The sequence below is a fragment of the Fukomys damarensis genome, unplaced genomic scaffold, assembly GCF_012274545.1.
Source record: "Fukomys damarensis isolate Sample0158 unplaced genomic scaffold, DMR_v1.0_HiC HiC_scaffold_23, whole genome shotgun sequence".
Classification (NCBI taxonomy): Eukaryota; Metazoa; Chordata; class Mammalia; order Rodentia; family Bathyergidae; genus Fukomys; species Fukomys damarensis.
Window position 1 is genome coordinate 61,482,329 of NW_022900935.1, and position 10,472 is coordinate 61,492,800.

The 10,472-nt window shown below is 61.4% G+C and overlaps 2 protein-coding genes and 1 long non-coding RNA gene across 9 annotated transcripts in view; 2 read left to right on the plus strand and 1 right to left on the minus strand.

Moving 5' to 3' along the window:
- The window catches only part of LOC104858349, a 2,876-nt gene extending 1,511 nt beyond the window's left edge, over positions 1-1,365 (minus strand). Inside the window, exon 1 of the long non-coding RNA XR_779116.2 lies at positions 1,302-1,365. This is a non-coding gene — a long non-coding RNA (uncharacterized LOC104858349). The remainder of the gene's footprint in view (positions 1-1,301) is intronic.
- The window catches only part of Tmc8 (transmembrane channel like 8), a 7,911-nt gene extending 1,520 nt beyond the window's left edge, over positions 1-6,391 (plus strand). The window contains exons 4-16 of one of the 7 annotated variants that reach the window (XM_033767691.1): positions 228-377; positions 541-623; positions 1,048-1,184; positions 1,401-1,548; positions 1,803-1,973; positions 2,133-2,272; positions 3,710-3,836; positions 4,168-4,265; positions 4,401-4,584; positions 4,679-4,809; positions 4,892-5,050; positions 5,424-5,502; positions 5,921-6,391. In XM_033767691.1, coding sequence (XP_033623582.1) covers positions 228-377; positions 541-623; positions 1,048-1,184; positions 1,401-1,548; positions 1,803-1,973; positions 2,133-2,272; positions 3,710-3,836; positions 4,168-4,265; positions 4,401-4,584; positions 4,679-4,809; positions 4,892-5,050; positions 5,424-5,502; positions 5,921-6,127 — 1,814 coding nt within the window. In that variant the 3' untranslated portion in view covers positions 6,128-6,391. Of the gene's footprint in view, positions 1-227; positions 378-540; positions 624-1,047; positions 1,185-1,400; positions 1,549-1,802; positions 1,974-2,132; positions 2,273-3,709; positions 3,837-4,167; positions 4,266-4,400; positions 4,585-4,678; positions 4,810-4,891; positions 5,051-5,423; positions 5,503-5,920 lie in introns of those variants that run through there. The other 6 variants (XM_033767692.1, XM_033767694.1, XM_010618489.2 and 3 more) reach the window with 6 other exon arrangements.
- Positions 6,392-9,719: 3,328 nt separating this feature from the next.
- CUNH17orf99 (chromosome unknown C17orf99 homolog) overlaps positions 9,720-10,472 on the plus strand; it is a 7,782-nt gene continuing 7,029 nt past the window's right edge. The window contains exon 1 of the mRNA XM_033767820.1: positions 9,720-9,802. Coding sequence (XP_033623711.1) covers positions 9,766-9,802 — 37 coding nt within the window. The 5' untranslated portion in view covers positions 9,720-9,765. The remainder of the gene's footprint in view (positions 9,803-10,472) is intronic.

Sequence of the window (10,472 nt, forward strand, 5' to 3'; positions counted from 1 at the left end):
AAGGGGGGGACCCCCCCCCCCCCCCCCACTGAGCAGGGGGCATCCATCCCAGCACACCACACCGGGAGCCCCACAAGGCTGGTGCCGACTTCAGTGGCGACAGCACCATCTGGTGGCCCTCAGAGGCACTGCAGAGCTGTGGGCAGCCGCTGGGCACCCATATCCGGTGGCTCTGGGAGTCCCAGCCTGGGCCCCGACTGCTCCCCTCCTGCCTGGTCTTCACACAGGCCTCTTCGGCTCAGGCATCCGCTCCTACTTTACCTTCCTCCGCTTCCTGCTGCTGCTTAATCTGCTGACTGTGCTGCTGACTGCCAAGTTCGTGCTGGTGCCCCTGGCCTGGCTCCGCCCCCCGGGCCCGAGTCCCGCCCTGAACGTCAGTAAGTGCTGGGTGGCCCTGACTCTCTGGGCCTGGGCCCGGCCTGTTGCGTGTCCCCAGCCCTGGGCTCTCCCTGACCCTGCCCGTGGCCCGGCTGCAGAATGGGAAGCCCAGGGGTCATTGATATCTTGGGAACCCTTCCCTGTTCCACCTATCTTCGATAGCCCTCCAGTGCCCCAGTGGCCACCAGCCCCAGACTGACGTCCCCAGGTTCCACAACCAGCTTTGGAATGTTTTAACTGGCAGGGTAAGTGGTCCGGGAAACAGGGCGCACCCCCCCCCAGAGGATCCCACCCTCCAAGGGTATTTTGGCTTCTGGGGGCATGACTTACAAAAGCTCGTGGGACCAGTGACGGGGTTAGCGGAGTGTGCGACCGTGGACAGCACAGCCCATGGCCCTTTAGTCCCGTGGGCGGGGTGTAGGGGACAAGAGAGCCCTGGGTAACTGTCTCCTCATCCCAGGAAGCTGCCAAGTGTGGCCTCCTGAGTCCTACCTGTGACTCCTCAGAGCTGGGTGACCAAATGGCCCAAACTCTGTCTGCCTCTGTACAATGGGGATATTTTCATCTAATGGGGTTTTTGTGAGGAGGCTGAGGAGTTCACGTGGGGCAAGTACCAGAACGGAGCCTGGTGCTCGGCACACACCCAGCTGCACCCCTCGCACTCCCCAGGCCTTCAACAACACCTATCTCTTCTACGGCACCTACCGAGCAGGGCCCGAGAGCAGCTCCGCCTACAGCATCCGCCTGGCCTACCTGCTGTGCCCACTGGCCTGCCTGCTGCTCTGCTTCTGTGGGACGCTGTGGCGGTGAGCACTCAGTCCTTCCCTCACCAGTCCCCAGGCTGTCTTCCCTGGTTGCCCCTTCCATGGCAGGGGCCTCCCCAAATTACAGAGGGGTCCCTGACCCTGTTCAGTAAGGCTCACCAAACATAGGCATCCCGGCCACATTATCTTGGAAGAGGGGCCACTACTGGGGTGCGGCCAGGCTGGAGGGTGGAGACCCTGGCTGGTGTCCGTCCCCAGGATGGTGAAGGGCTTGCCGCAGAGGCCGGGCCTGGGCCAGGCCTACAGGGTGCCTCTCAGTGCCAAGGTCTTCTCGTCCTGGGACTTCTGCGTCCATGTGTGGGAAGCGGCCACCATCAAGAAGCACGAGATCAGAAATGAGTTCAAGGTGCGCGTGAGAGCGGGAGTGCCTGGCTGTGAGCGTGGTGTGGGCATGTGCGGGCACTGTGCCAGCGAGTGTGGAAGCATCGCTACTGTGTACGGATACGCGCGTGTGTGACACGTGTGAGAGAGAGACGTCGTGAGTGTGCGATTGTGCCTGAGGGTGGGGTGTGAGAACACGTGAGCGTGCCCGAGCGCGAGCGGCGTGTGTGAGCGCAGCGCGGAGGAGTGGTGGTGCAGGACTCCGCCCACCCGGCACAGGGGTACCTGGAGGAGAGCCACCGCCTCCGCGAGAAGCGGCGGGAGACCCCGGCTCAGCGTGCCTGCCGCCTGCTCAGCTACCTGCGCGTCAACGTCCTCATGGGACTCCTGGTGGCCGGAGGCATCAGCGCCATCTTCTGGGCCACTAAGTACTCGCAAGGCAACAAGGAGGTGCTAGCACTTGGGTTCCCATAGTCCTCAGAGCACTCACCGATCGGCCTGGCTCTCCCCAGGGGTCCCAGCCCCGCCCTCACTGCACCTCCGGCAGGGGTGGGGGGGCAGAGGGCAGGGCCTGCACCAGCGCCCCCTCACGGGGGCGGCTCCCCACAGGAGCCCCTGTTCGTGGTGCTCCAGTACCTGCCCCCCGGGGTCATCTCGCTGGTCAACTTCTTGGGGCCCCTGCTGTTCATGTTCTTGGTCCAGCTGGAGAACTACCCGCCCAGCACAGAGGTCAACCTCACCCTCTTCTGGTGAGCACTCCCGGGACCACGTGGGCACAGGGAGGCCTTGCTGTTGTCTTGGAGTCACCTGCACCAGGACTCCCAAGGGGGCCCCACGTTCACAGGGCAAGCAGGTGGGCACTCCTGGACATGGCCTCCCCAGTCCTCACCACAGAGGAGGCCAGGCTGGCCCACGTGCTGTCATAGAGGAGCCAGGGGCTGTCTGGCCAGGAGTCTGGGAACCTGGGTTGTAGCCCTTTTACCATGGCGAGATCCATGCACTTGGGTCAGCCCCACGGGCCCACTGTCACAGTGCTTTCAGGGCGCCAGTTCATATCCAAGACCTCCTCCACCCCAGGCCCTAGCAGTGCCCAACTCAGCACTCGATACAGCAGCTTTACTGTACCTCAAGCTCCCCTGCAAGCCCAACTCCAAGCTGCCCCCCACCCCAAAATTCCCAGAGGCTTCCTTCTCCTCCTGCCACCCCCACCTGCTTCCAGCCTACCTGCGTCCTCCAACTGTGATTTCTTTTGAAACTTTTTTCTTTTTTCTTCATTATTTGGGATTGAACTCAGGACTTCACACTGAGCTACTTTTTATTTTAAAAATGGGTCTTGGGCCCGGGATTTAGCTCAGTGGTGCCATCGCATGTCTGGCAAGCACAAGGTCCCGAGTTTGATCCCTGGTACCAAACAACAAACAAACAAACAAAAACAGGGTTTCACTAAGTTACCAAGTTGCCCAGGCTGGGCTCAAACTTGCAGTCCTCCTGCCTCAGCTTCCCAGAGTGCTGGGATTACAGATGTGCATCACCACATCTATCTGAAGCTTTACTTTTTGAATATGTTATGAATGCTCAAAAGGATAAAAGGTTAAAAAATAAGCTCCCACCCAGCCTGCCTCCCAGGCCACACGTGGGGACCAGAAGTGTCCACCCTTGCAGATAACGTGCATGCTACGGTTTGAGGCCAGCAGACCTACACAGGATTCTGACATGTTATTCAGTGAGGCCGTGTGGCCTCTGCATAGGAGATGTCAGTGAGCTAGGGAGTGAACTCAGTGGCAGACACTTGCCCAGCAGGTGCAAAGCCCTGGGTTCCATCCCCAGCACCATGAGGAAAAGGAACATGAAAAAGGTCTCACCTGAAAGATTCAAGGTTTCTTCTCCCCTGTGGAGCATGGCATCTGTGAACCGTAAACTGAGTCTGGTAGAGGATAGCCACAAAAGACATCGTTTCCCAAACTCATTTCAAAACAGAACCCCTTTCTCACGAATCGCCTGGAGACTTGGATTCTGGGGAATACTTTGGGAAACACTGCCATGGCCAGAGCAGGCTGGAAGGAGACTGGGCTCTGGGCCTAGAGGGGGCGGGGCCAGGAAGAGGTGATCTCCTGGCCTTGTGCAGATAGCAGTCACACCTGTGACCTGGGTAGAGTCCAGGGCCTTGTACCTGTCCCTGCCCCCAGGTGTGTGGTGCTGAAGTTGGCCAGCCTGGGGATGTTCTCCTTCTCGCTGGGTCAGACCATGCTGTGCATTGGCAGAAACAAGACCAGCTGCGAGCCCTTCGGCTACAACGCCTGTGACTACCAGGTGGCTAGTGGCCTGGCTGGGGCCTTTCCCTCCCGTCCTTCTCTGCAAGGCCCTACCTCAAAACCTGCAGTCCTGTCCCTGCTCCTGTGCTCCCCTTGGGCCCCTCCAGGTCTCACCTTTGTAAGCAGAGTGCCATACAATGCAACACCCCCAGAGGGCACTCCTACAGCACACTGTGCAGCGAGGCAGTCCTGGGGGGTGGCTCTTGCTCTAACTGCCCTGGAGTCTTGTCTGACCGTAGCCAAGCTCCTCTGCTGCAAGATCCTCCCAGGGTGGGTGAGGGACGGGAAGTGGGGGACAGGATGTTGAAGGGGTCCTTCACTCTGCACCTCAGTGCTGGGAAAACTCAGTGGGCGAGGAGCTGTACAAGCTGATCATCTTCAACTTCCTCCTCACCGTGGCCTTTGCCTTCCTCGTCAGCCTGCCCCGGAGGTGAGCCAAGCAAGAGGTGGCCCCACAGGGAGAACGGGGTGGCAGGGATGTGCTTGGGGTCCGCCAGGTCTGCCCGTGTGGTGTGGTGGTCCCCGGCCTGCACATCCTTCTTGACCTAGACCCTGCCCACCCCAGGCTACTGGTGGAGCGGTTCTCGGGCTGGTTCTGGACTTGGCTGGACCGTGAGGAGTTCCTGGTGCCCAAGAACGTGCTGGACATCGTGGCGGGGCAGACGGTCACCTGGATGGGCCTCTTCTACTGCCCTCTGCTGCCCCTGTTGCACAGCATATTCCTCTTCCTCACTTTCTACATCAAGAAGGTGAGGACCCGCTGGGGAGGCGCTCGGGCCTGCTGTCCCCTGGCCGGGTCTGACAGCTGTGCTCACCGCCACGCTTGTCCTGGCTGCTCCCCAGTACACCCTCTTGAGGAACTGCAGGGCGTCCCCTCGGCTGTGCCGCGCCTCCAGCTCCACCTTCTTCTTCCAGCTGGTGCTGCTCCTGGGCCTGCTCCTGGCAGCAGCGCCCCTGGGCTATGTGGTCAGCAGGTGAGGGAGAAGGGCTGGGCGGTGCTGCTGGGAGCCCCCACCCCACGCTCCGCTGACTCCCACATCCCCCCCGTTGCTCCAGCACCCACTCCTCCCGGGACTGTGGCCTCTTCGCCAACTACTCCACCCCGTGGCAGGTGGTGCAGGAACTGGTGGCTCTGCGGCTCCCGCTCCCTGGCCAGCGTGCCCTCCGCTATCTCAGCTCTCACGCCTTCAGCTTCCCCCTCCTCATCCTGCTCAGGTGCCCGTCAGGGCGGCAGGGACCGTGGGAGGGGACGGTGGAGGAAGAGGTCCTTTTCCCTAGCCCGTCTCAGGGGACCCGGAAGACAGGCGGGGGAGCCCAGGTGAGCAGGGCCGGGCCCCAGGTAGGCCTCCCCTGGGAAGCAGGCCCCATGCAGGTATGTCTGTCGTGGGGACGCCGGTCCCCTGGGGAAGCATGGCGCCTCGCTGGACAGCCGTGATAGAGGAGTCCCAAGGGGAGGAGCATCCTCACCCCAGTAAAAGTTGTGCAAGGAGAAACCCCAGGACGGCCTTAAGAGGCTGGTGGAGGAAGTCAGGAGGTGGCACCTGTGGTCGCAAGGACGACTGACGTCGAATCCCGTGTCTGCCCCCAGCCTGGTCCTGACCGTGTGCATCTCCCAGTCCCAGGCCAACGCGAGGGCCATCCACGTCCTCCGGAAGCAGCTGGTGTGGGTGAGTGAACGCTGGGCTTGGGGGACACCGATCTTTCGGGAGCGGGACCCGAGACGGCGGGTGCCTCGGCTGGGGTGCAGATGAGGAAGGGGAGGGAAGGAAAGAGGTCCCTAGACTCGGCCAGTGTACGGGTGCGAGACCTGATAAGAACGTGGCCCTAGGTTTGGGTCTGTGACAGGGGCCTGGCTCCGAGCGGCAGTTCTCTGGTGCGGACTGACCCGCAGGGAGTGGCCTCTGGGGGAGGAGCCTGCACGGGCGTGACCGGCCGTGACCTCGGGTGGCGGTGGCGTTGGGGGCAGGACGCTGGTCTCCCTGGGGCCGGGCCTTGTCGGGGCGTGGCCTGGGCTGTCCCATCCGCAGTCTCCCAGTGGCTTCCGCCTCTAGACGCTGTTCACTACCAGCTGCTTGGCTCCCACAGCAGGTCCAGGAGAAGTGGCGCCTGGTGGAAGAGCTGTCACGGCTGCTGCCGGAGCCAGGCTCGAGCGAATCTCTGATCCCCGACTCCCCTCACTTCCGCGCTTTGCGCCCGCGGTCCTTCGGCCCCGGATTCCCGAGCCCAGGATCCCCAGGCCCCAGGCCCCAGGCCCCAGGCCGGGAACCTTCCACGTGGACTCCCCCTGTTTAGGCTCCTCCTATCCCGGATAACAGGGTGGCCCGGCCCGGCCTGACCCAACCCGACCCCATGTACATCCACTGTAGCTGCAGCACCGATTCTCCACGGATGGATCTGCAGCACCCACTTTCCCGCCCTGGCCTCTGGAGCCCCCCAACAGGACCCCCCCCAAAGAGGGGCACACATCCTCAGGGGCAGCAGGAAGACCATATGGAAATTTCTTTTACTTTTTATCTCATCCCTTTAAAATTGCTATTTTTTACTAAATATTTTATACTGTGCATATATTATTATAATGTGTGTTTTGTTAGTGTTTTGGTACTGGGGATCGAAGTCGGGTCCTTGCACTTGCGAGGCAGGCGCTGGAACCACTAAGCTAAATCCCCAGCCCTATTATAGTGACCCATAAACACAGTTCACAAGTAATACATCTTTGGGATGCTGGGAAGTTGCTGACAGGAGGGAGCGCTCCCAAAGCTTACAGCCCTCTCCCGTGGGGAGGGAGGAGCTGTCTGCCACCCTGCATGAGAGCTGCCCTGTGCCCCGTACCGGCTCAGCCCTTCCCGGGGTGGACAGGAAGCTTGCAGAGGTCAGGGCCAATGGCCAGCAGAGGCAGCGGGATTTGAACCCAGCAGGAAGGCTGCAAAGCCACATTGCCTCAGAAGGGGCTCAGCAGCCCTTCCTGACTAACCAACCAGAGGGCTCCTGGGAGGGTGTCCTTGCTCTCCGTACCTGCTGTAGCCAGCAAACATGCTGCCGGGACCGGAACCCAGGTCCACGCCAAGTCTTCTGCAGAATCCCTCCTCCCAAGCTGCTCACCAAGCCAACCTCGAGCCTCTGTGGGTGAGAATCAGCCAGGCTCTAGGTGGCATCCACCGGGCTGTACTGTGACAGACACATGGGGTGTGGGTCTCAGTAAGTGGCATGGCCATCAGGGCTAGGATGTGGCCCAAGGCTGTGCCCCAGGTTCCTGAGCCTGCAGCCCCCACCCCATACACTGACCTCAGAAGCTGACCCATCCAGCTCCTGGGCTGACTGGGCCGGAGGCAGCCAGTAGCCAGGATGCCAGGACTTTTTAAAGTGCCCCGGTGACTCTTGCAGGGAGCTGGCATAGAGAGCTCTGAGAAGGCAAGGTCAGAAGAAATCCCAGGACTTGCTTGAAAAGCTTCCTGCTACCCCAGGGACCAGCACCCAGCCGATTCCCGCCTGCAGACGTCACAGGCTAGCTCTGCCCACCGCCCTCAGGGCTGGGGGCTTCCTGGCCAGTCCGTCCCCTCTGCTGGCCAGCATTGTTTGACCACCAGTGCCACCCATGTACAGCGAGTGCTGCTAAATGCCAGGTCCTGTTCCTGGGGTGGCAGTAAGGCCTTTCAGGAAGCCGGAGCTTTGTGTGCCATCTGGGAAGGGATCATCAGTGAGGTCCAGCAATGGTGGCCTCCTGTGTGAGCCACACCCCAACCCGTTTTACTCCCCACCACCCCACTACCAGGGATTGAACTCAGGACCTTGTGCTTGTGAGGCAGGCAGTGGAACCACTGAGCTAAATCCCCAGCCCTAAGGGGACAGCTGTTTCTTATCACACTCACATCCCTTCGGCAGACACTTTGAGAGCCAGCTTCCTACATGCCCATGTGCTCTGCAGGAACCATGAAGACAGCTTAGAGACTGAGATCACCAAACGCTGGGCCTTGGGGTACTCGTCCCAGGGGGGAAGAAGCCATGTTCCTGCGAGGGGCTGAGAGTATCCAGTGAGCGATTATAAAACCCCAAGGGATGAGTGTCCAAGGGTACACACTCAAGGCTCCCATTACCATGTGGCCTCCCCAGGCCTCGTCATGGGGACCTTCCAGGGACAGGACATGAGGTAGCACAGACACACCCATAGGGCCTTGGTAGATCAGACTGGCCCACCATGGCCAAAATCACAGAACATAAAGTGGCGTGGGGGCCTGGGGAGTTTGGGGGACACCTAGACTCCACTGGAGGACACGAGTGGATAACTTCAAGAGTCACCACTGGATCGCCCTCACCAGCCCTGCTCTCCCTGCTACCCGGGAGAGGCCCGGCCCAGGGACAGAAAGGCCAGGGCAGCCAGAGGACCAGGGAGCAGTGATGCCTGGACAGGGACCGTGGTAGGTAGGGCAGGAAGGCGCCTCATTTCACTGAGGCCCAGGGAAGGTGGCCTGAAGTTACCAGGACTCTCCTCTGAGTCTGGGCCCCAGACACCCTGAAGAAGAGGAGGCTCCTCAGAGATGCCAGAAGGGAAACACCAGCTTCTGGGCCTCCTGACAGCAGACCGCCCACACCCCGAGGCCCCTGTGGGTCTCCCTTCAGTCCTCCCTTCCACCCCACTCCACTCCCAGCAGACTCAATGTCAGGCTTTTGGAAGGGAATTTTGCTGGGAACTAAGAAAATGCCACATGCACATTGGAGCCAGGGCCCTGGTGGGGGGGGCACAGGCACCATCCCAAAGCTCTCATCAGGACCTCAAGCAGCAAGTGACAGCTCTGACTCAAGCAAACTTGCTAAGGAGAAAGGGAGCCACCAACAGGGCCACCAGCAGGTGACTTCCTGACTCCTGCACCAGCTCTTACTATTCCCTGGCCAGCAAGCAGCGTCCTGAGGCCACCAGGCCAATGGACAGGGCTGGAACTGGCCTTCCTTGGGTCCAGCATCCCTCCTGGGCTCATGGGCCATGCCTGGGGCAGGGAGTAGTTTCCCTGGTCGGGCTCTCCTGGAAACAAACGGTTGCCTGGCTCAGAGGACGTCATCTTGGAAGAAGCTGTCAAAGCCAGTGATCCCCACACAGTCACCGAACCTGCCCAGAGAGCCCCTGGTTGGTGTGGCAGCCCCAGGCCGGGCTGTGAATGAGGAGCCAGGCTCACAGGCAGGAAGGTGACAGTGCCCACTGTGGAGGTAGAGGGACTCACTCCCTCAGCTCTGTCTGTCTCTCTCCAGGTAGCTCAGCTGCAGGCCAGGCCACACCACCTCTGGCGACGCAGCTTGGTCTTCTCTTTGTCCAGAGTGGCACTGGGTCTGGGCCTCTAGGTAATGATCACCCCTATCCTGGGACCCAAGGAAGGACCCTGCCCCTCTTAGTGCCTCAGGGACACTGCCTCACACTCCTGGGTTAACCAGGGGCCTGGGCCAGGTAAGACCCAGAGAGACGAGGCAGGCCCTGCCCTTCCTCCCTGCTTTTTGGGATGTAGCCTGCAGCTCTCTGGAGCCACCTGGTAAGCGCCCTGCTGATCACATTAGGCCCACCCAGGTAACCTAGGATCATCACCCCCTCTGGGGCTGGCAGGCACAACCTGGGCCGACCCTCCCACTGACAGAACCCACTGGCAGGGTCAGGGCTAAGGGCATGGACGTCTCCTGCTGCGGGAGCCGGGGGCCCTGCTCAGCGTGCCGGCTGAGCTCCATCAGGCCCAGTGTGCTCCCCAGCCCGGGCTCCTTCCTTCTACTCCCCAGGGGCGTGGGGCCGTTGGCTGGGAGGTTCTCTGGGCCCAGCTCTGGGAGCTGGGGCCTCTGGGTTATCTCCCCAACCCAGGCAGCCACCAGGGGCACCCCAGGGCCCCAGGGTGGGGACTCAGACCACGGCTGCCACAAAAGCAGAGCAGAGGCCCCACACGGCCCACAGCCCAAGAGGCATGAGGCTCCCTCAGCTGCTCTGCTTGGCCATGCTGGGTGAGCCCATGGGGGACACTGCTGGGGGGTCTGCTGCTTATGGTGTGGGGTGCTGGGGAGTGCAGAAGTGGCCCTGGGTCTGGGCTTCGATCTCCTTCCTGCCTCTGTGGCTGTGACTCCTTGGTCACGCCGGTCTCTTTTTCACTCATCTGAAAAATGGGCTGAAGAAACCCGAGTGTCACAAGGCTCAAAATGACTCCGAGAGCAATCATGCTGAGGGAATCCTGGGGCCTCGGGACCAGGAGCAGCCTGCTGCTTCCCCCACCCTCCCACCCTCACAGGGGGCTCCAGGTGTCTGCAGCCTCCCCTGAAACCCTCCTCTCTTCCAGCAGCCAGCAGCTCTTCCAAGGGCCAGGCAGACAGTGAGAGGCCCTAGCTCTTCCAAGGGCCAGGCAGACAGTGAGAGGCCCTACACCCTGCAGGGACAAGGTCAGCCTGTTGGGGACAGTGGCAGATGCCTTGGCTGGGAGGAGTGGTGGGAGAGGAGGGGTGCTAGGAGCAGCTGGACCCAGGCAGGACCCTGGGGGAGCAGGCTGAGCAGGTGATGCGGGGGTGGGCAGGGACACAGGGCAGGGCTGGTCTGCTTAGGGTGGCCGGCTGGATGGGGGCGTCTGGGTTACGGTACCCCGGGTCCTCGTCGGGAGCAGCTTCTCCTCCAGGTGCTTCACAC